General features: G+C 39.2%; 1 protein-coding gene across 1 annotated transcript; it reads right to left on the bottom strand.

The window, feature by feature from the left end:
* Window positions 1-15,663: 15,663 nt before the first annotated feature.
* Window positions 15,664-21,613, bottom strand: nufip2 (nuclear FMR1 interacting protein 2). Its single transcript, XM_053331689.1, has 4 exons — window positions 21,323-21,613; window positions 17,886-19,586; window positions 17,672-17,704; window positions 15,664-16,402 (listed from the first exon to the last, which is right to left on the bottom strand). The coding sequence occupies exons 1-4, from the start codon at window positions 21,468-21,470 to the stop codon at window positions 16,350-16,352; spliced, it is 1,935 nt and encodes a 644-aa protein (XP_053187664.1). The 5' UTR covers window positions 21,471-21,613; the 3' UTR covers window positions 15,664-16,349.
* Between the last annotated feature and the right edge of the window lie 4,372 nt (window positions 21,614-25,985).

Raw genomic sequence — 25,985 nt, 5'->3', positions numbered from 1 at the left:
TGTGACTGGAGTTTATCCAGATCCTGGTCGCTGTAATTAGCAGACAAATTCATCAAACAGTCGATACTCGGCCCTGTCTGTGTTTTTAACTTACAGACCTAACTGGTTGACCTTTCCAATCCACCTGCCTTTAATTAAGTGCTAATTAAAAGTGCCATTATGATTAGAGAGCTTGACACTCACCAGCCCTTAAAAACAAGGATTCAGGTCTTTGGTGGAAATGAGTACATTGTGTTACAGCTGCTTAATTATAGTGATAGGTAAAGGTCATGAACACTTGTAAAAGTTTTACCTCTGTTGCTTGAGATTCATTCAAAAACACTCAAATCCAGGTTGATGGTAAAGTTGTGACTGGCAGTGTGTGTATACAGTGACACACATAAACTTTGCCATACATGTGTGTGCATGGAGCAGCGTGTCACCAGCACATCTGATGGCCTCACCTCATACCTGCGGCTCTGTGTAAATTTCCCATGGGCCAGTACCAACAGGCTCAATGTGACAGCTCCTGGCAAACACAAACAACAAGCCACAGTGTGCAGAAATGCCACTGCGAGGATGCAGCATGGCAACAACACTGCGTCCGCTGTGGAGGTGTAATGAAGAAGTTCAAGAGGCGATCTGCTGCCACCTCTGTGTGCGTCAGTCTGAAAGGAAGAGGAGAGCTGAAGAATACCTGGCTGGCATGCATATTCATGCTGTGATGTGGTGCTGCTGCAGAAGACTCACAACCCCCCGATCCTCAGCCTGAGAGGACACCTCAGGGCCCCTCAGCATTTATTAACAGTAATTAAGAGCTAGTCTGAGATGCCGGCATGTTTAATTGCCAATTACAGGTAGGTTAGATATAGATGAAAATGACAGCTATTTATATAGTACATCAGCCTAAATAATCAAGCTGTGTTTATACCTTGAAAATGGGAATGGAACGAAAGGTTGGGAAGCGTCCAGGATCCTCACACAAGCCTGGCATTGTCAGAATTCAAGTGCAATAATGAGCAATGTTCAATGGTTATGCACTTAATTTTATGTGCATCACTAAATTATCTCCCTGCACAGCCATGTAATGGTTGCTCCTCTTTTGAAGCGGAAAATTTTTTTGACAGAGCTGTGTAATAGAGTCAATAGTTGATGGGAAGACTGCTGTGGATGGGGAGATGAGGCACTCAGGTGGCTGTTTCCTCCCAGACTCTAGGCCTAATGTAGCCTTTGGCATGGAAATTGACGTGACATTGATGGGCACTCTCCCGCCGGCAGAGAGTCATGCGCCTGCACAGCCTTCCAATTCACTAATAACTGCTGATTAAAAACTAGTTAAGAGTCCATGAAAACTCAAATGTGCATTAACCAAATGACCTTCTGGGAATGGCAAATAGTCTGGAGCCAAGAACGCAGACCGCTTCATATGTGAGACTGGTCCCCGGGATGTTTTTGAGAAGCTTGAGGTAAGAAATAAACAGGAGTGTGTGTTTGCTGCACTGAGTTTCTTTCACAAATGACTTTCATTGTGTCTTAGTTATTATATTTTAAAGACCACTCATGAGCTCATACAACCTATTATGTCAGAGGAGACTGGCAATCTTTGAGATAATCATAAACAGAGCTAGAGTGACTATAAAAATGAAATCTAAAACTTAAATTCAGTAACATAATCTGATAGATGACTCCAACTGAGTCTTATTATCTAATATCTTAAATTATTGTACATCTGGATTATAAACAAAATCTGTAGGCAATGAAATTAAACTATAAATAAATGTATAGATAGAATGTCGATAAAAAATCAATTAGCTGCAACTTTAATAAACTGGGATTTATATTTACATATTCATGAATTATTCAATCAAATGTATTTGTAATGCAATTATTTTTCTTTTCAAAACTCCAAGAGCTTTGATTATTCTAATTGCATTACTTTGATATGTTTCATTAATCCTCCAAATGTAAATTATGCTGAATATGATTTACTATGAGGTCTAAAGCAGAGTGTCATTCCACCAGGTGAAGGTACCAACAAAGTCATTGCTATTTCTCCTTACTTAGAAAAATAACAAATACTACAAATGAATTAGAAATGAAAACCCTAAAGGAACAATCATTTGTACTTTATGATTCATGCTTGAATGAATGCAGACAGGTGACTCAGTCGCTTACAGAAAAGAAACATACACTTTCTTTTTGAAATCAAAGCAATTACAGTGTCAGTGATTAGACTCGTGAGCTGCATGTACCCAACAGCATGAAAAGCAGAGGAGGCCATGAGCTAACTGACTCAGAAAATCCACATATTGTGTCTCCCTTCTCTCTCATATTATCTGCCAGATGAGGCATTACATGCTTACAAAGGCCATCAGTTTTGGCCCAGATCACAGAGGATGCAGCTGTCTGTTCATTGTTCATCATCATTGTCTTCATGGATCTGATGCCCCAGAATCAATAGCTGCCTTAGAGCAAGCTAGTGAGGAGCAGACTGTAGAGGCAGGTAAGAGTGTCAATTATTAGTGGAGGACAGAGCAAAAACACAACGTAAATGCCAAGTGGGGAAAGAATATTGGTGTTGATAGGATCATTACCAATGAGTTAATGATTACTCGTCCAGGTGCTGCAAATTTGTAGGTTTAAAGCTTATTTTCTAGCTGGTGGTTTTAGCCTGAGGGTACAGGCTCTTCCTGAGTCTCTCAGTGTATGCAGTACCTTCTTCCCAACCGCAGCAGGAAGAAATGGTCATTATCTGGGTGGTTGGGATCCTTAATGATTCTCCTCATCTTATTCTTGCCGTGCTAGGTGTAAATATCCTTTAGGCAGAGTAAATAGTAGAATGGAATCACCGTTGGTTGTATGTTTAGCTGAACAAACCAATCCTAGCAGGGCCTTGCAGCCCTGTTGGTTGCTGATTCCGTACCAGACGGTGTTGATGCTCCCAGTCAGAACACTCTCAATGGTGCAGGAACTGAAATTGCTCAGTATTTGAGGAGATACCCAAAAGTGTCTGAGATCAAACAATCTCTCTCTTTCCTTCCTCACCACTGAGTCAGTATGCAGCTCCCAGGTCAGGCCCTCAGTGATGTGGACACCAAGGTATTTGAAGCTGTCCGCCCTCTCCACCGAGGATATTAAGGGGGCGTAGTTCGTACCATGCTTCTTCCCCAAGTCCACTATCAGCTCCTTAGTGTTGCTGATGTGTAGGAGTAGGTTGTTGTCCTTTTCATTGATATCAGTGATCAGGCCCACCACAGCTGTGTCATCAAACCTGATGGTGGTGTTGGAGTCGAAAGTGGCTACAGTTGTGTGTGTACAAGAGGAACAGCAGGGGCTTCAAACACAGTCCCGGGGTTCTCCAGTGTATAGGATGAGGATAGAAGAAGTGTGTCCACCTACCTTCACCACCCAGGGTCTGCCCATCAGGAAGTCAAGGATCCACATGCAGAGTTGAGGTGTTTAATCCCAGCTCCTTGAGCTTTCAAACGAGCCTAGAGGGAACCAAGGTGTTAAACCCTGAACTTTAGTCAGTGAACAGTAATCTCACATAACCCCCTTTCTTGTCCAGGTGAGATAGGGTGGTGTGGAGGATGTGTGCTATGGTATATTCTGTTAATTAGTTGGGGATAGTAGTTAAACTGTAGTGGGTCCAGTGTGCTGGGTTGTGAGGAGCAGATGTAATCCCTGACCAGCTGTTCAGAGCACTTCATCACTACAGAGGTGAATGCCACTGGGCTGCAGTCATCCAGGAAGGCTGGTCTTGTTTTCTTGGGCACAGGAGTGATAGTGGACTTCTTGAAGCATGTGGGTCTGACAGACTGAGCCGGGGACAGGTTGAATATCAGCGGTAGTTGGTCAGCACATAGTTTGATGACCTGACCACTGATACTGTCTGGTCTTGTTGCTTTCTTAGTGTTCAAACACTTGAAAGTCCTCCTGACGTCATGCTCAGAAAGGGTAACAGGTGTGAAAGGTCCACCCACCCATTAACCTCTGCTTCAGCTGTTTTTGCTTGCTGGCTGTGGACGGCCTCTGAGCGAGCATAAAAGTTAGTTTAGTTCACTTGCTAGAGACGCATCAGCTCTTGACAAGGATGGGAGAATGGATTTGTAATCTGTCATAGTCCTTAAACCTTGCCATATGCTTCTGGGATTGCCCTCTTGGAACCATTTTTTCCTCCTTTACTGCTCTTCTTACATTGTAGGCTTTATAATTATCCATGTTCCCAGACTGCAGCCCTAGGTTGTAGGTTGTAGGCTGCAGTGCGTTTGTTAATGTCATCCCGGATGGTTCTGGTAATCCATGGTTTCTGGTTGTGGAATGAAAATAAAGGCCTTAAGTTAATTTGTGTTAATTAGTTGTATTAAACTAAAAAAAAAAAAAGAGTAAATGATTTTAATGACCTTCATACTACAGTATATTTGTAGGATATGTGCTAAATTTCAAAAGCACAGTCAGAGAAATGGCCTGAAAGTGGCCCGACATGTCTGATACCAGGAGGCATTGTTAACAAAAAAGCCACATCACAACGCAGTGTGATCCAGTTGTGATGTGGTATCATTAAAAAGTGTCTCCAAAGTATTGCTCTTATGATACAACAATTACCATGCTTTTTCAACGCAGTGAAAAGCTCAAAAAATCAGTTTGGCTGCCTCTTAAAGACATTAATGAGAGCTGTGACCTACCATGCATGAATAGAACAAAAGCATTTTCATTGGTTAACACTGCTGCAAAAAGGTTGTTATCAGATAAAAGGTGATCTGTGTGAAATCTCACAATATCGGCTGGTGAGAAATACGCAGAAAGGATGCAGAGGGAGATTTCTGAAGAAAGGTCAAGCTCAAGGTCTTTTGTCTTTTTTGCTGGTAGAAATGTAGCAGCACAGCAGCATAATGGCATAAAATAGAAATAAATGTTAACAGTGCCACATAAGCTGTAGTTTAGAAGTATCTAAATGATCCATAATAGAAAATTACATTGCACTGTCTCAAAATAATAATATTTCAAAGATAATTACAGCTTGATGACAGAATAAAGGAAAATGATAGTTTTTTTTTCCTATTTCGTGGTTGGAAAGAACAGTAGGCAACTCCAGGCCACAGCAGCATGATTTTGCTTTTTTATGTTGTTTTTATTCCGTGTGTGTGTGTGCGTGTGTGTGTGCGTGTGTGTGTGCGTGTGTGTTTAGACAACACATACTCTTATCAATCTCTGCACAATAACAGAAAACAATTTGCTAATGTTTTGAAAATAGCTTTCCCTTGCCCTGCTGCAGCATTGAGAGATGTATGCACAATTTCATAAACACAATCAGTGCGCTGAATGGCGGCACTGATATTCAGGGGGAGAAAAAAAATCTCATTATTGTTCCTGAGCTATGGAAAAGCAGTCAATGGCCCATATCACACAAAATGCCCCCCTTCCTCCACAGCAGCCCACCAGCACACAAAGCTTAATTCCACCTAGCAGCAAACAATATGCAGCAGTTTGCACAGACAATATTACTGATGACCAAAAGAAATGATCAGCAGGACAGCTGCACTTGGCCTGGTCTTGAAGCAACACCGTCTTATATATTTTGGGCTTCGGTAGCATCATTGCAGCTGGACTGTGTCATGTCTGATTTCAGTAACCTAAAAAAATGATCTCTTTGGTGCATAGCAGAAGAGACATTGTGACCTGTGGATTCCAATGAGCCATCATGAGGCTGCATGTATGTATCACCTCCTACTGCTTTGTAGCTCACAATGAGTCATAGATCTGTGTGCATTGCAGGAACAATACAGGCCTGTCATGTTGTTCAAGAGCTTCACACAGTAGCTGATGTTTTTGTGGTTTGACTGAAGTAACAGGTGTTTCATATTGGGGCGGCTTTTCTTACAAATAACTTCTCTTTCAACACTAAAATTTGGAAAGTCACCTCTACTTAGTGGTTTGGTTTGTAAAAATGTATCAGCTACAGTAACTGAAAAATAATACTACTCATAAAAAATGTTTTCACTGTAACAGGTATGCTGAATGCTAATACATGTTTAGCACGTATATTGTTTAGCATGTTCGCCATCTGATATGTAATGCTAATTACCACTAAGCAGTGAAACAGAGTACTGGACAAATGAAAATCAATACAATACAATCAGTTAATTGTATTAATTCTTATGTTTGTTGAAAGTATTTAAACCCTATACATGACACCCTAGTGTGTGAGTGTCTTGCCTGAATCCAGAGCAGAGGATGCATATTCACCTCTGGCAAATGTTCCAAAAATGAAATGATAGTCTACATCGCCTTCTTCAGTCTACAACAATGAATCTGCACACTCTAGTGGACGCTGCCATGCAAAGCTTTTTATCTTGGCCATTTGTGTGAAATCTCAAATAATCTTGCACATAAATGTTCACCTTTCTTCCTACAGTAGAATTTGTACAGGCACCTGTCTACTTATTTTTTGCTTTTTAAAAAATAATAAGCTATTTTAAAAAAAAATATTCAGAACAACATAAAGTCAATAGAACTAGTGTAAGCCTAATAGTCTACAGTCACCAGCCTCTTCATGATCTGACTGTATTTATATACACTGCAGTGCTTTAGCTAAATGCTAACATGCCCACAATGACAGCATGATGCAGGTGAAATGTTTAGCATGTTCACCATTTTAATGCAGGATGTTAGTAGTAAACACAAAGTACAGCTGAAGCAGATGAATGTATTTGTTTAGAAGCCAGAATCTATTAAAATCTTGTATTAATGCTTGTACTTGTTTCATCTATTTATATTCTAGGTAGCTGAACTGGATTCAGTACAGAGGTCAGCCAGAGGAACATGTGTCTGGTGCACATGAAACTCGCCTGTGGAAATGTTCCAAAAATAAATAATCTGATACATTTGTTCGTGTATCTTTTCCATTCAGAATGAAATCATTTTCAAATTCAAATCATTTACACGACACAGCTCTGAACACCCTGCTGGACATCCTTAAAGCATACCAGAATAATAGAAATTCATACACTCTTAGACTGAACTATTAACACTCCACTTTATTGACTCGGAAATATGAGCCCTGGGTACATTATGATTTCACAACCTGCTGCTCCATTCCTTGTAAAGCATTTTGAGTCCTTGTACCTTCCTGCTCTCGCACATTTTTGCTGAGCATGCAGGTGATGTTAATTAAAGCCAGTGAGGGTTCAGTGTTTAAGGCTGAGGGCGAACACTAGGACTTGGGCCTGCAGTATTTATTCTCTGAACTATGAGGTACATCAGAACAGTTGCAAACTCTGACTCTGACATTTGATGATTTAAGGTTTATGGTTATCGTCACAGATCACTAAATGTCAGGGACTATATGGTCAGAGCTGATATATTCATGCCAGAAAGCAGGAGATGCACTCAGGTGATACAATGCTCCTGGTTTTTTCTGTCCTTTGTCAAGAATGAACAGCGTGTAAGGACTCATCAAAATGTGTTACGGCTTTCAATAGAAAACCAGAAGCAGCAGAGGAATAAAAGCACGGATTATTGAACAATGTTGCATAAACACAAGGCTGGATAACAGATGCACAATTACACAGAGATTAAGAGAAACTGACACGTTGTGACATTGTGTGCCACAGTTTGAAATGCCTGATTTAAAGAATGCAAATGTATTTTCTTGCGATCCCCTGAAGTCAAAATAAAGTCACATATATTAACTTTATTTGATCAAAATAGTTAATTTTTAATGTCTCATATCTCTGATGGGTCTGTATTAGCTTTTAGAGCGGAGAATGATTAAATATGGATCCAATGTTTGACGTATGATGGTCACTAAAATACAGAAGGATGGATTCAGACTAGATATGATCATGTGACTCATTTCATAACTTTGAACCTATGGTCACTAATGTACATACACTAATGTAAATCTCATAAACAACATGAATATTATAGGTGATGAACTGAGAAGTGTATAAATATTAATAGGATATCATTTTAACTGACAGTGGGAACAAAGCTGCTTGAATTGAATTGATTAAATAACATGTAGTATTTAAAATGTTCATATCAATATAACTTTGGTTTTCAGTGGTGCAGCTAAATACACAGTAACACTGACCTCTTTACCTCTGAAGACAATGTTGTTGTCACCATGCTTCTTCTTTTCTCAGCATTCTTGGAGTTTACAAGTTCAGTGTCTTGTTCAGAAACACCTCTGCAGAGATGAACTGTTGATACAAAGATCAAAACTTCTAGTGACCTTCCAGCACGTCAGACAATCTGTCTGAGCACCAGCACGCTAACCACCAAGCCCCATGTGGCCTCCACGAAGCACAGAGTAATCAAGGTAAATCTGAGGGGGGTGGCAGTAAACACCGGTTCAGTTCTATGAACAAACTGGAAATGTGTGTGTATGTGTGGTGAAAATACACCACCTGCAGTGTCATCATAGTACTCAAGATACTCAAAGATTGAACCTCCTGCACCAGCTGCCAAAACATCTCAGTTTTGAAGTAAAAGAAATGGGTGATTAATTCTTTAGAAAGTACAAAAGACAGCCCTAAATTGAGCCAAGCAATGAAATAAACATGAAACTAATCAGATTATAATTCATTTAGATACTTTACAAATGATCCAGGTCAAAGTTAATGTTGAATTTAATTTAATACTGCAATTCATTTTCAAATACTACTAATAATTTAAAAGCATTTGTTTCAAACTTAAGAACTTTTTGAAGATTTGAAGCAGTTGTGAGAACAGATTCAATCTGAATTGATGCTTCTGCTTGTGATGATTGAACTGGCCTCTCTGGCTTTGTACCACAGCAGTGTTTTTATCTTTCATCCACAAGGGGGCGCCTTTGAACAACAATCAGCACCTCTGCTCACTGATGATGCAGCTGCCTCAAGGCCTTTTGATCAAGCTGAGCTCATTACTACCACATGGCTTCCACTAATGCTGTCCTTGCTCCAGCAGCCTGTCTGAACACAAAGTGACTGTGAACACATCTATCAACTGAGTAGGAGCATCTCCTAACATATGCTGTCAAAAGCAGAGAGGACCGCCAGCAAACAGATGTGTGCAGCTTGAACTGCATTTTTGTTACTGTATGTAGCCAAAAAGATAAGTAACTTATGACTTTTTAATAAGTTGAAAAACTATTTTTCCAGAGCAGCTGAATTTACTGGCTGAATCTGATTTGAGATTAGCGTCAGTTATATTTTACCGTAGATACTCGATTCTCATAAAATGTCATAGCAATGAAATCCAGGCACCAGTGGTGGAAAGTGACCAAGTACTTCTACTCCACTACATTTCAGAAAGAAATATTATACTTTCTACTCCACTACATTTATTTGACCCTTTGTCACTTTTTAGATAAAGATTTGACATAATGGATAATATAATGAGCTTTTAAAACACATTGTTAAAGTTGAAACTTCAGATGTCTGAGTTAACAGCTCCATCAAATATTTTTTTCCTTCTAAACTTCTCACATGGCTTCATTTCAATAAATGATCCAATATTTCAGCAAAACTCAAAGATTAGAGAAGTCTAAAAACTGAAAACAGAACTTTGCTTTTTCTTCTTTCCTCTCCCATTAATCATCTCACAACCCCTCACATTTATCTCGTGACCCTTTGGAGGGGGCTGACCCCTAGGTTGAGAACCACTGGATTAAACTAGTTTACTACATATAAAGTAGTTCAAACCAGCTCCACTTTCAGCAGTAACATACTGCTCACACACTGACGCTTCAGTATTAATAATCTAATGATATAACCTCATAACCTAATGATGTCATACTACATTTACTTTAGTACATTTTACTGTTAATACTTTTACTTAAGTCCTATCTTTCATGCAGGACTTTTTAGTTGTACTGGAGTATTTGACATTACTGTGTTGGTAATCTTACTTTAGTAAATGGAGTACTTCTTCCACCTCTGCTCAGCACCAAACTACAAACATGTTCCTCATTGAGAGCCATCAGATGATCTGGGTTATGTCTGACATTTTGTCTAATATAAAACCAAACTTCCTGCCAAATTTAAAAATGAAGACACTCAAGAGATCAGTATGCAACATGAGCTCCTCTCTGCATACTTAAGATTCTACTGATACATATTTATCATTGATAATCATAAATGTCTAGGCTGAATTGCCAACTGGGCTATGTGTGTAACTGCCTGAGGGCCACAGAAGTCCAGAGGCCTAAAACACCCCAGGCATGTGTGTCTAAAGTGATTTGTCCTGATTTAATTGAATATTTGCCTTAAAGACATTATTTTTGTATCATTAAATACTTCATGTACTTCAATTATTAGGTGGGATCAGATGCTATTGATGCACACCGCTGTACACATTGCATAAAAAGTGCCCTGGGTTAATGTGTGAATGTAAGCACTTTACTTTTTTCCACTTATTGAAAGTAATACGGTAATACCACAGCTGCCAAGATACTGTCAGTCTGTTATAAAGAGAATATAATAGCTGTGCATTTGATATCTTTAATAGTGTGTGTGACTGTGTGTGAGAGCAGTAGTATCAGTAACACAACACACACAAAGGAAACACTCAATTCTTCATGAAAATTTGACATTTTAATGGAAACTAAAATTGTGAACACTGGAGGTTTTTTTTTTTTTTTTTTTGACTCTATTACATTGTTTGGAATTTGAGGGTTATTATCATGCTTTGAAAAAAAAAAAAAAAGGACATTGTAATGTGACACTTGTTAAATTCAAAACGAAACAAAAAAAAAAAAATTAAATAATCAGACTGCTCACTTGAAAACGTAAATGTCAACCTGTAAGACATTTGACAAAGAAACACTATTGCCTCATATTTTAGTGTAGGGGGATTTGGGGGTGGGGGTGGGGTGGGGGTGAGGGGGCAAGAGGTGTAAAAGTGATAAAAAAAAAATTAAAAAAAAGACGGAGCAGACAAAGAAAGAAAGAAAAAAAAAAAGCATCAACAAGCACAACAGCCATTTGAGATGACACAGAGAAACTAAACAAAGATGACTCGGCACGACACATCACCTCTTTTTTTTTTTTTTTTTTTTCCTTTTTCATGACCGTTGGTAGAGAATCCTGCAGAGAGACACGTTTTGTCCTTGTTAACGTGACTCCTTGGGTGGGATCAGAAACAATGTACCTCTCAGGTGTCATTGATAAAACAAATAAAAACAAACAAACAAAAATAAAATAGCCCCCTAAATTAAAACATTTCCACAAGAGGCAATGACACTTTTAAAGGAGGGACAGTTTTTAAAGTCGACCACAAACACCAAGTCCAGCATTTCCCATTACAGACTATTGATTACTGGATGAAGAAGCAGCACTTTCGGTATTTGTTTTATCTTTAAGATTTTTTTCCTCTCTCTCTCTCTCTCTCTCTCGCTCTCTCTCTCTCTCACTCTCTCACACACGCGCACACACACACACACACCGTATAACACGCTCAACGTGACATTCAGCTGCTACAGTAGTGACTTCTGTTCACTAGAAACTCTTCCAAAACCCAGCGATGTCAGGAAGCTGGTTATGACATCATCATCATCATCATCGTCATCGTCGTCATCATGATCAACAACACCCACCCCCACCCCCACCCCCGCGTCTGCATTCAGTAGCTGAATATCTGAGTAGTGTACCTTTGGCGAAAGCAGATTCAGAGTTGTTGAACTGTGCGTTAATACCTCCCCTCCCCCTCCTCACAACATGATCAACAACACTACAAATAAAAAATATATTAAAGAAGAACTCTGGATGCAGTGTATTTCAATGCTCATTACTCCGTCACAACTATTTGAAGAAACACATTAAAGTAATTTTTGTATAAAATCTGCTGGAAAAGAGCAACTTCAAATATATTAACATTGGTACTGTGGAGGAGAAAGGAGGGGGGAGTAGGGGGAGGGTCTACATCAGCCTTAATCAATAAACTAAATCATCTAAAACTTTTTTTTTAAAAAAGAAAGAAAAAAAAAGAAAGTGGAGACATCGATGATTCTCTGTATCATTTATTCCTTTTAGTCTCATCCTAACGTGTGCATCTATGGATAAATTAGGTTATCATTCAAAAAAACTAAATAAAAATAAAAACGTCTATTTTTTTTTTTTTTAAACATATGTTAAAATATTAATTTGTTAAATCAGTTCAAATTAATGATGTGCTACTTCAGACATTACACTTGACAATGGACTGCCATCAGTATATATATAAAAACAGCTAGCAGTTGTCGTCCGTCCCATTCAAACTGATTTTGGCTTAGGTCACATTTCTTTACACAAGCCCATGACAAATTCATAACCTACTGAAAAAAGAAAAGAAAAACTGAAAATGCTCATCGCTTTCAGCTGCGTCCATGTCGCTTAAAAACAGAAGAAATTAGGATTAGCTGTAAGAAAACTTGTACAGCATTGCAAATGTTACCAAAAAAAAAAAAAAGAAAAAGAAAAAAGGTACTAAAGACAGAACAGAAATGGCACGGATATATGCTGGAAGCAGATTTTAAACAATCAAAATTGCTGTAAAAGTTTGTTTGTTTGTTTTTCCTCACACAGGCACCTGAACATGAAACAACAACAACAACAACAACAACAGGAGGGGGGTAGGAGGGTGGGGGTGGGGGTTGAAATATACAAGGAACTTGCATATAATAGGAAGAACTCGCTATGCACACACACACACACACACACCCCCGCAAAAAAAAAAAAAAAAAAAACGACGAGGGCCCGACTCGTCACTCGCAGCCTGGAAGCCTGCGTCAGCATCCTTGAGGTGATTGCACATCCTGAGGGGTGGAGAACAAACCTCCACGTGATCAGGCTTCTCTTTCTCAAAAACGCGAAGCGCACCGACAAGTCAGTCACTCAAACCCTCACCTCCCTCCCTCCCCCTCCCCCTCCCCCTCCCTTCCCACCCCCGAAAAAAATCACTGATTAACCGTATACTCAGCTTCAAGAACCTGTTTTTGGTTTGCAGGCTACAACACTAATAGTTTGACTCTTTATAAATGCATATTCAACATAGCCTTGTTGCTGTATTAAGTGCTTGAAAAAGAGGAGCGTTGGGGTGGGAGGATAGATCTCGTTTCCCTGTACCAGGACCATCCTCTTAATAATACAAGACAAAATTTTAAAAAGAAAAAAAACAAAGACAAACAGGTATTCATCATAAGACTACAGTAACATCTCTTACTACTCATTTTGATCACCCTGTTTTATATTTAGAAGCCTAAAGATGCATCACTGCCTGCTGATGACGCTTTCAGCCTTAATTTGGCATTAACCATATGGGAACCTGATTATGCCGCTTTGTCTATGGATTATGGGCAATTGGATAAAACTAAATTGAAAGTTTTTAATGAAACTTTATGCCAGATTAAATGTCAATTTCTACAAGAACTCTCTCTCTCTCTCACACACACACACACACACTCTCACACACACACACATCAGTCTAATATCCCCTCAAACAACTTTGCTTCCTCATGGATCAGATACAGCACGACTGTTCTCATTCAGAGGGCAGCATCTGATGATCCACTCATCCATCACACGCCGTACAATGGAAGCCAAAACAAAGCATTTAAAAAAAAAAATGTAAAAACCACCAGAGAGCTGACTGAGATTAGACATAAAGGTTAAAATGTCGAGACAACTTGTACAATGACGAAAAAAAAGAAAAGAAAAAAAGGCTGCAGTTACGTTTTTCCCTCTCCGTGTACGAGTGCACGCTGCAGCGCTGCCTAATCAGGACACAGTGGAAAAGAAGTGTACTTGAAAAAGCTCATACCCAGATTGTAGTTACCCCACAGAAACACCAAAGAGCTGAGATGCTCTGAAATTATAAATCAAGGAGGTGCTTCACTGTGAACACATGAGGGGTGGCGGTGGGTGGTGTGAGGGAGAAAATGAACCATTTACAGATTGCCACAAGGTTACAGTCTAGTATACATAGAAAAACAGCGCATGGGGCAATGTACTTATTTAAAAAAAAAAAAAAAAAAAAAAAAAAGGGAGAAAATAAACAGGAAATGTCATATGTTAAGAGCCCAAAATGATCAATGACAGCACCTTGCATGCCACAACAGCTTCCTCAAAACTAATTATTTGGTGTTTTGTCACAAACATATATGAGACTCTATAATAAGACTCCAATTCCAATTAGAGAACATTACATGACAGGGGCCATTTGGCAAAAAAAAAAAAAAGAAGAAAAAAAAAAACAATATTTAACATAGTCATGGCTTTATCAACACTACCTGAGTTACATTTAATAATTCTGTATTTATCAACTTATTTTTTTCTGAAAAGTAACAGCCCAGAGCCATTCTTTCAAGGAGTATTTCTTGTCAGTACATATAGATCTCTCTAGTAATTAAAAGATAAAAGCAATTAGTTTACATAAAGTGCTATTAATCCACACATTAACCAAATAATATCTTCTAGGAGGAAAGAAACCTGTCAGTTTCCTTTGTTATGTTGAATAAACCAATCCTGATTTGGAGATGGTAAAGAAAGTGATGTCACAGCTGGCCAGTTAGCAGTTGGCTAAATTTGGGCTCCCTAGACATTTAATTAGATCTTTCACCGTGAGCTTGTTTGCACCAACCACGTGAAAGCTTGCAAAAAAAAAAAAAAAAAAAAAAAAGTGTGGGAGAGGGGGGGTTTTTTGTGCAACAAACGGTAAAACACGCCTTTAACACTTTGAATGAAGAAATGAAGTGCAGGCTGCACCAGCATCTTGGGTGATGATTTTTTTTCCTTTTTTTCTTTTTTTTTTTCTTCTTCTCTTCTTGTAGCTCCATATAACCCATTTCACACACTGTATGGATCACAGTGTTATTGCACACTGATTTGCAAAAATGTTACCCACAATACAAACAATAGAACAACTCATCTTCACATTTCAACACAGTTTGACAAAGTGGCTAGTTCGGGGGGGACCCTAGATTAGTATTGCGATTGTTTTGTTACTGTTATCTTTGTTGTGGAGATGAACAGTGACCTCTGACTCATCTGTTTCCCACCAGTAAACATGCAAGAAACACAATGCCGTAAGACAGAAAAGAAAAAAGACCAAATGCTGAGTCCAAAAAACTAAAAAGTTGTAAAAAAAAAAAAAAAAAAAGTGACACATGTTACTTTGACAAGAGGATTTGAACCTTTTTTTTTTCTTCTTCTTTCAACAGAAATGCAAGTAAAATAAATCTGTACGGACATCTTGGGAGTCTTGCTGCTGAACAAAGAGCACGCAACGCAGAAGACCTTATTGGAAGCAATGTCTCTTACTTAACAATGAAATCACTCAGTTTACTCCTAAACATAGGATTCATGTATTAGTGTAAATGAATCTGAACTTAAGAGTAGTCTGTGCTGACTTCTATATGAAATGCACGAAAAGCTTTTTGAGATTAAAAGGTTTTGCCTTTAACGGAGGAGACCTGCTTTTAAAATCTTTCACACACACACACACACACACACACACACACACACACCTGTAATTTACTATGTAATGAAGGGGCGTGGCTTTCCTTCAGATTGGGCACTTCTGTACCTGTGCTCTGGGGTCACACTGCAGTGCAGATAACACTCGCGTTAGCTCAGACAAAAACAGTATAAAAAGAAAACAAGCAAGCGTTTAATTTCTGGGCTCTTGATTTTTTTTCCTCCCCCCCTATGGATTTAAGACAAGGTTCTCCTTTCCTGGATTTTGGGGGGGGGGTGGGGTGGGGGGTGGAGGGGATTTACCTACAAGCCTCCACTCAGTTTACAGTTTAACAGGACTCCAGGGATCTTTATTCCATGACTTCAAGGCATTCTTTTCAAAAGTGTGTTCTCCTTTCGTTCACGATGAATTCAAGCTTGCACACAGATGTGTATGTATAACGTCTAACATATCTACAATGAACTCATTTGAACGCGTGAAGAAAGAAAATGACTGAGGCATCCCATAGTCAGACCGACGGCTGCCACAGTTCAACAGGATAAAGGCTTAGGAGGTGCAGTCTGTGACACCTTCCTTTTTGTTGAACTCCCCGAACGTCATCCCTACAGAGCCGTGAGACAAACGACTGTCACAGCCCAAAAGTTGCAAGTGTCCATTCATCACATTGAAGAGGCACCAATCCACTCCTTTAACATCCCTCCGTAGTGTGTTTATGTATGTGTGTGTGTGTGTGTGTGTGTGTGTGTGTTTGTCTGATGCCCCCAAATGAAGTCTCTTATTCCACCCGAGATTCCAAGGAAAATCTGTCATGCTAAACTATCAATGTTTTCACAGTTGTCACTTTTATCTATCCACAACAGGATTTATGATTTCCAAGGCAGATAACCGCAGCACCCAGGAGAGAAGTAGGTAAGTACTGTAGACCATCTACCTCACTGATCAGGTCCATCCTTGGTCACATCATAAACCACTACTCTTTTTGGATCTGGAACAGAGGGAGAGGACAGAAGACACGAGGTTACATTATTGAATATGACGTAAAGAAATTGGTGACTGAAAATGTGACTGATGCATTACAAGATTTAGTTCAACTCTACATCTACTAAGGCAAATGTATCGGCCTCAAGAATTTACAGCAGATTATGGTAAGGCTGCTCAATTCATCGAAATTTGATCGTGATTACGATTTAGGGGCCAAACGATCTCAAACCTAATAAAATCGGAGGGGAAACGATTTTTAATAATGAGATAGCGCTCAATAACAACGGTTTTATTTTGAAAAGCTTAGACAGGAAGCCACCGCAGCTCTGTTTCCAGCCTGCGTCAGACGATGCTGAGTTTACTGACTAATTATTAAAAACCAGGATGTGATGTGTGAACTATCGTCATGGTAATCTGCTCAGCTCTAATATCTCTGCACATTTTCTGTTGTGTGTTGCGTTAAGCGGCAGATGAAAGGCTGCTGCTGGGAGAGAAAACTAATTAAGCCGAACGGACAAGAAATGTGTAATAAATGCAGCATGTTTCTAAAGTTTAAAAAAAAAACGTTTTAATAATCATGATTTCAATTTTGACCCAAATAATCGTGATTATGATTTTTTCCATAATCGAGCAGCCCTAGATTATGGTATCCATAGTATTAATTAGGGCTGGCTATCAAATCTCAACATTATTGTTTTACTAGCTCTCAGTGTTACCAGTTTTAAAATATCCCATTTATATTGTTTTAAGTATTGCTACTTTTGTTTATACAGCATATAACGTGGGCTTCTTTTATTGAAATTAAAAAACATGTCTATATTTCTCAAAGTCAAGTATTGTTGTTTGGGTATTGGCATGAGGATTTACAATACCCAGCCCTAACGTATTATGCGTTTAGCTTGTGGTTGGATATTTTATGAACGCAGCCTCAAACGTCATTGGGCATCCACCCGCAGTACGTCACACTCAAGTGAGAAATTGAAATGAGAAAAACAAACAAAAAAAGCTCTTCTGTTTTTCCACAACTTCATTCCTTTTGGATCAGAACCAAAACAGTAATGTGCTTATGAAGTTATCCTGCACAGTTATAAACATGAGGGACTTCTGGCTCAGCTCTCAGGATCTCCTACCATTATGAATGATGTGAAGTGATCTGTTTTATTCTTTTTTTTTTTTCACTTTTGTAATCTGATCTTACATATGAAGGTGTAAATTAAAAAAAAAAAAATTATAATAATAAATAGAGAAAAAGTAAAAAACAACTTTAGCTTACCTTGTTTTTGCAAGTTGAAAATGAATTCCATTTCTGTTGAGGGAAAAAAAATGCACATTAGTTCAGCATTAACAGATCAGAAACACATTTTCAGCAAATGCAATGCAGATTTTCTTAAACTTAGTGTTTCATCAACTGATCTCTGTTGAGACTTGACAGCGTAACGATTATACTGACAATTTTATAAACTGAGAATATTGTTAATCAAAGTTACCTTTAGTGTGATAAGTGACAGCAGCTTTAACATCGAAGGTCCCCAAGCTACACCTTCTGCCAATGTCTTTAGAGTGGGCCTGTTCTTTAGACGAGCCAAACAACACTGTGGTTATCTGACCCTGTGCAGGCTTAGCACCGTTGTCTTTACTGGGGACTGACACAGCAGAACCTGCACTCTTAGACTCAACTTTTGTCTTTTCCTGGCCACATGGCTGCAGCTTGTTCTCCTCCTCGCTCATCACACAAACAGGAGAACAAGCGTTAGACACATCGCAAATGCTGCAAGTCCTTTTCTCTGGGTCTTGAGCCAACGTGCCTGGCTGTAAGAATGATGGGCTAGCTTCAAAGCAGGTCTGGGCAGCCTTTCCTGCAATAGCCGGACACTCGCTTTGAGGTGTGACCACAGTAGTCTTATCCTCTGCAGGCACCTGCCCACTCCCTCCCTCTGGCCGCAGGTTGGGCTCATTGATGAAGGAAAGCCCCCACGGATTCTGGAAGATGTCTACCAAGGCTTTCTGATTTGTCTGAGCAGCCGGTGGGTCAAGGTGACGAGCACTAGGGAGCACAGGTTGCATATTTAAAGGGTAAATTAAAAGAGTACACTTTCTATGCTCATATTCTTCTCCGTCTACATTACTGGTTGTAGAGCTACAGTTACTTTCCAAAGGAGATGCTACATTCTCGCCACTTGGGATAGATTGGGCTGGTGGAATACTACTAGCAGCAGGAGCAAAGAAGGTACCCACTGAAGGGCAGCCGTTTCCATTTCCAGAAACAGGACCATTAGTAAAGCTAGCTGAGGTGATAGTTTTCATAGCAGACATGGGGACCTGTGTCAGTCTCACAGGTGGAGGCAGTGCCTCTCCTCCACCTTGAGCTACTTTGTTGAGGTTCTCTTTTACTTTACTTGCATAACTGATCTTGGGAACAATTTTAGCACTGCTATTGTCCACAGGAAATACTGGAGGGGGCTTGAACAAAGTCCATGAGTCCTCTTTTGAAGGTGAGGAGAGCTTGGCTTTGTGCCTTTCCTCAGTCTTTTTACCAAAGGTGCCAACTGTTTTTCCATCAGAGTTTTTCCTCTGCGAATCACCCACTGAAGCCTCTGAGGCAACAGCCCGTCTAGCTGCTGACTGAGCTTCCACTTTATGGGTGGCTCTAAAGCCATCAAGTCTGGAAGTCACTCCCTTCTCAGTTGTCTCAAGATTAAAAGCCCCAGGCTCCTGTGTAGTGTTGCCCTGCTGCATGTCTGCCTCCTTTTCTCTTATCACATTATCAGTGTTCTTGACGTTGTTACATCTGGCCTTGCGTTTCTTGGGAGTAGTATATCCACCTTCGGAGCCACTGCCATCATTGTCCTTGCTAGAATAGCCATTTGTAATTAAGCCACAGTTTCCAAAATCAACGCCATTTTGAAGCAACACATTGTCTTTCTTATCCAAAGGTTGGCCCTCATGATGATTCAAATCCAAAGCCTTTTCTTTGTCATTTTTAAGGTCCATATTCTTCTTATGGTCCAACCCTTTGCTGCTCGCTTTTGGAACAGTCGTGTACAGCTTTTGCGTCGACTTCTGCTTCACATTTGTATTACTTATGTGTCTGTTACTATTGCTGTTGGGGGGATGTGGCATACCAACAGTATCAGACAGATGTGTATTCTTCTCCCCCTCCTCTTCACTGATGTTTACTTTTTTATTGCCTGAAAGGGGAAACAAAATCAGTTTATACTGCAATAATAGAAACACTGCTCCGCCTGCTAGAACAACCCACCCCCCTCCCTCCCTACGGAAAATATATTCATCCAAGGATTTTACATAACATTTTGGGGAACTATGTAAAAGATTTGCTAATGTATCCATGATGCAATGATAAGCAAAGCAGGATCATGAAGTAATAAAGCCAGAAAAACAATAAAGATGCATCAAGCATTTAAAATGTCTCTGGTATCCACATAGAATGAAGTGCTGTTTCCTTTGCAAACCCAAATACAAGTTTGAAAGCAATCCATTTATTCTGCTCAGTTACCTTTTTCTTAATTATTAATTAATGAAATCATCACAGCTGTTGGGGTTGTTAAGAAAGCTATGAGTTAATATTGTCTATCATCCTGTATCCCCAACAGTGAGACTAACAGGACAAGTAACAAGAGGACAAAATATGTATGATAGTTGATGTTTACAATAAAAATATACAAAATATAAAGGTTGTCCTAACATGTCTCTCCTAACAATCTCCATTCTGGGAGGAGCTGAGTGGGTGGTTATAAACATATGACATGATTCACTACTGTCAACTGCATGCAGGACTGTTTGGTTGGTGATTAACTGCCTTGAGAATATGTGATGTGACATTAAAGACCCATGGTGGAGGGTTCAGCATTTATGAAAGCATTTGCCTGGCAATGAACCATAAATAGGTGTATGCATTGCATGGAGGCATGGGAAGTGCTGTGTCAACGTGGGGCTCCCCATTCAATGGTGCTGCCCCTCATGTCTGTAGACAGGCACAAGCAGGCTCCTGCACATAGCCAACACTCTTTCCTGCTTCATAGCGTGCAAACGTGCCAATACAGCTGCCAGCAAACGTTACACTGCATGTTCAGTCGCAGCAAAGCATTTTTTTTAATTGTATCATATAACCATCTAGTTGTTGCGTGGCTTCACGTTGACTGGGAAAAAAAACATGCAACAGGCCTGTCAGGGGATGGCTAACGTCAGCTAATGTCAACTAAGCAGGAGCTTGTGAGGCGTTAACACACCCTGGCAGCAGTAGCTGGGTGTGCCACAAGACAGCTACCCACCACCATAAACAACCAGAGTAGGCAAATGGACGACAATGTGCCGTGCTTGGACAGAAAAACCCTAACTAGCCATGTAACTATAGCATTAGCTCGCAGGGATGTTGTAACATGGCCGACAGGAAATGGCAGCTCGGAGCCGGCTCATTTTTCCTAAAGTGGACACAAGCATGCTGAAATGAATTACACACATCTGCACTATTGGCGGCGAAATAGCCGTGCACATGTAACAATGAGGACGTTTACAGTTTAAGATTAACCTGAGGGAGGTTTTGAAAAATGATTTAGCTGCATTTTGCAAAGGAAAAATGGGTGAAACCGGCGCACAAGGTCAATCCCCGATATGTCAAAGCACTACCAGCGACAACTGTCACGCAGCGTCAGCTAGCCGACTGGCTAACGTTAACTTCACGGCTGGTTTCTGCCCTCAACTATCGGCCTATTCAATTGGTTGCCCTGCCGCTGTAACTCCACTTAAATTAGTCCGAGCAACAGCATGTAATGTTAGTGTGAATTCATCGCTGTGAGCCCTTATTCACGCTAGATATAACATTAGTTAGCAAATGGCTAGGCGGCTCGTTGACATTAGCTGAGTAAGGCTAGCCAAACGTTAGCTAACTTTTCCCGGATGGCCCAACCTGTTTTCTTCGTCTGCGTTTCCTGATGCTGGCACTGGAAGTGGCTCTGATCATTGTTTAGACAGGTTGTACGTTGAATAGAGTTTCTGTCCTCTCCGTGGTGGTGATATTGCCTGTCTTGTGCCCGATCTTTGGGCTGTTCCTCCATTGAAGTGTGGATCGTCGGACTTGTTCACCCACCGTGTGTTGGCTCTCTCTGGGTGAGTACAGTCCAATCACTACCAGAGTGAAACGGAAGCTATTTGAAGCCGCTGTAAACGTCAGCAGTAAACGTCTAAAAATGGCACTGTTTTGGGTGGTCACCGCCACTATATCCCCTGACTGCTGCCTGTGCACAGTTATGCAGGGGGTGTATCTTGCAGGAGTTTTTTGAAAAATCTGGTGGAGGATGAAACCGTCACCATCATTTCAGCGATTTGTTATTAACGACACTTTTTTTTAGGGTGGGCAACAACGGGGTGGGGTTCGTGTATGAAGTAAAATCATATGACCGGAGGCGCTGCCACGTCTCCAGCCGGTGACACACTTTGTTGGTTTGAGGGTCCCGGGGATACCATGATCTCCTCTCTCTCCCAAAATGGAAAAGCAACTCAGTGCAAACACAACACCCCTGTCCTGTCCTCAAACACTGCGAATTCATATGGAAGCGTTTTGTTGCGCCACACTAAAACTTGTGCCATTTTCTCCATGTAGTTTGATATTTTGATGTGCTTGTCTTTGCCTGTTCGTTTATCCCATCAGAAATGCCATGTTATATAAAAAGAGCGTGAGTTTTATTCTGCTAGCATCCACAAAAAAGAAAGACACACATAAAACTTGATATTTGAGCTTGATATGAACAAAAATCAAATATCACAATATTTCCATCAAGTACCTTGATATAAATACTGTGACTGTATTCTAGGGATGACTAATGATGCTTTCAAGAAAATATTCACACAGTGAGATTTTTGAAAGGCTAAGCAGATAACAGCTAGAACAGTCTGGTAAATTCAGAAAATCACTTCACTTTACTGTAATGCAGCATTTAAAACTAGGAAAAAACAACAGTTATGCTGTATCATGATATTACAATATCCAAAATATAAGATATTTAGTCCCATATCACAACATCAATACAATATCAAAATATTGCCCAACCCTGCTTGATATGACTATTATTTACTTTATTTATTTTTCATCATATTTCATTATTCACTATGTAGATAATTGCACAATGCACACAATGTGTTTCACTACTCTCATTTTATGACACACTACACTCATTAGTCACTTAATAAGGAACACCTGTGCAATCTAATGCAATCCAGTACATAAACTCTGTCATAAACAATACATTGTTGAAGCTTATATAATTTTCAGTTTTTGTTGACATTGTCAGAAAGGTGATAATACTTTATGTTTATTACTGATGTTGTATGGGGTGGTGGTGGTGTACTGGAGTGCATATATTGAAAAGTATTCATGATATTTTGTCCACCCCACCAACATACATAAAGTGGGCAAACTATTAGAAACTCTCCAGTACACCACCACCACCCACTGCAAACTCAATAATAAACATAAAGTAGAATTATTACATTTCTGACAGTGTCAACAAAAACTAAATTTATGGCAGAGCTGTTGTATTGAATTGCATTAGATTACTCACATGTTCCTAATGAAGTGGCTGGTGAGTGTACATAGGCATGGGAGATTCTGGCGGTATGATATAACCATAAGAAAAAATATCACAGTTTCACAATATTGCGATTACAGCTCTAAAATGTTCCTAAAAGGAAGAAAAATAAAGACAGACATGTTAATTTAATCTGAATATACACTGTAATGACAGTTTGAGGGGCATCTGCACCACCTGAGGGATTTCTGACTAGCACTTCCTGTCTTTGACCAGACAAAAAACAGCTCATACCTTAGGAACGGTATGACAGAAAATTTGGCGGTTTCGGTTATCGTGGCTTTTTCAAATCGCGGTATACCTTGAACACGGTTATCATCCCATGCCTAAGTGTACATATATAATTACTGCACAATGTAATATAAACACCTTTTTTATTTTAGTATTTAACTATTTTGGGATTAATAAAGTATTTATTATTCTTAAAGAATCTCATCTCCACAAAACAAACAGGATGAAAGTGTTGGAGCGGTGAGCAGAGTATAGTAATTATGAGATTAACTATCATGAGGGAAATGTTTATATTGCTTTGTATTTCCTAAATGCTTTCCCTCCTTCCATCCTTTAAATGTCATTTAAACAATATTTGCTCTCTTAACTGCCCCTCAATTAAGATGTCTGTCAGGGCCGGGCTACCATTACAACCACTTTGTCCTCTGACATTATTAAGCAAGTGGAAATCCCCCTATGATTTAATGTGTGCATCTGGCTTAATTGTCTGACAAGTCAAACAAAGGATAAAAGCACACTACTAGGTTTCGAGCAGCTTGATTAGAGCAATACACTCAGATTGTGTGATATAGTCATAGCACTGGCTGACATTTACCCGAGCCTGCAACACTTCAAAGCCTCATAAAGAAAAGCAGTCAAGAGTAATCATTATATTAGATACGTGTACATTTATTTACATACAAATCTGTACAATATTCTAATAACTAATAATTTGGAGAAAATGAATGACTTGTTCATATTACACGCTATGAATATAAATACCAAATAAAGGTGAACATGTAAAAGTCAATCCTGTCAGTTAGATCATCAGATCCTCACCTCAGCCTGAGTAAGAAGAGATGTCGTTGTAACTGTACTGTGTATGATCTGGGCATGTGAGACACAGTGTGGCACATCCTGCAACGTTGCTCACATGGATCATAAAACAGCCAACATCACCCTCTTGTGGCTAAAGGTACAAAGTCTGGTCCTGTATATATGGCACTGCTGGGGATCCAGTGAAAGTCAAGCAATTCATTGTGCAGTCAATATAAAATAAATGCAACCAAATTTGAGGAGTTTCTGAGTTTCTGTCATTGTTTGTAGTGTGTAATGATCAATTAATCTGTCATTATTTTCTTCATTCATTTGTGTATAAATACCTTAAAATACGGAATACGTCATCATTTAATAAAGACCAAGGTACTATCTTCAAATTGCTTGTTTTGTTTTGTGTACCAGTTTAGGTTCAAGGATCCTTTTATTATTACTATTTAGAAAAAGAGCCCATGTGTATTTCATGCAGTCTCATAGCACAGATGTATACCACTCTGCTCCACCTACCGTATATACATGTGACAGCTATTCATTTTAAATGAAATATTAATATGACAGCTTCATTGTATGACATGATTTATTTTTAAAATGAGATGAGGTTTTCTAGCAGTGGAGCTAGCATATGCACACTGCTCATAAGTACTCATATAGCAAAACATTAAAAAGCCAGTACTGCAAGGTCTTCTTATACATGTGTCATATGAAAATAGATAAGAATTGAAAATGCTCTCCTCTTTTTAGAGGGCATATGTCAGCTGCATGCAGTGCAACAACAATTCTATATACATGCCTCCTGCAACTGTCTTAGAAAAGAGGCTTAATTATCAGTGTTCAAATGAACAGTTCTTACAGTCATCATACCCCAAAGACAGGTTACACTATAATAAATGCAATAAATCTGATGAATTCATTTTTTAATTTTATATAAATTAATAGAGTTAGGAATTAGAATAGAGTAGGAATAAATTCATCACTTAGTTAGTTTCCTATTCAGCCATCCAGTTTCTTTACTGCTCATCTTATAAAGAGTCTCGGGGTAGAGACTTATTATATATATATATATATATATATATATATATACATATAGTGTGTATATATAACATATAGTATGTATAGAGACAGACTGCCATTCACACTCACATTCATACCTATCAGCAGTTTAGAGTAAGAGTTTAACCTGCATGTTTTTGGTCTGTGAGAGTACCCAGAGAGAGCCCACGCAGATACAGCTGGGTACATGCAAACTCTGCACAGAGCAGCTCAGCCAGCTGATGGGTTAAAACTCAGAACTCTCTAACCACTGCACCACAATGCCCCTGCCACAGAATGTGTTTTGTTCATGGTTATTTCAGTTTGATGTTTGAGCCTCACTGAGCAGAATGATGTCTGTGCAGACTTTGACACTAAAAGGCTGTTTTCACATTCATCTGCTGAAGTTGGAAAAGTTTCTCTGTGCTCATTAGAAATCTGAGTTTATAGGGCAGGCTTACATGCAGGATCTGTGACATCACATCTACTTTGGAAGTCAGTCCCGGTCCAGTATTCAACTTACATAAATATGCCTCCACTGCACACATAAACTGAGAATGGACTGTTTAGTGAAACAGAAGACATCTTGTGTTCAGCTGTTGAAATTAAAATATTTGCATATTCATCGATTTTTCAATGAGGGAAAACCAAGAGATGTAATTTAAAGGAATTTAATGAGGTAATTTTTGTGGAGAAAAAATATTAGACACTTATTATTTCAACCAGAAGATGAATATGATACAGGTAAGCATCTACGTACATTTTAAACCTTATTATTCATATATTTATTAATATTTCTATTTAATGTGATCCAGAGCTTGTTAGCGTCCAATAAAGTTTAATCATTTATTTACAATTTTAGATAACTTGTTACTCTTTTGAAGGATTTGAATAAAAAGATACATAAAA

The sequence above is a fragment of the Scomber japonicus genome, chromosome 13, assembly GCF_027409825.1.
Source record: "Scomber japonicus isolate fScoJap1 chromosome 13, fScoJap1.pri, whole genome shotgun sequence".
NCBI classification, from domain to species: domain Eukaryota; kingdom Metazoa; phylum Chordata; class Actinopteri; order Scombriformes; family Scombridae; genus Scomber; species Scomber japonicus.
Note: the sequence above shows the minus strand (reverse complement) of the source record. Positions and strands in the feature narration are given on the sequence as shown.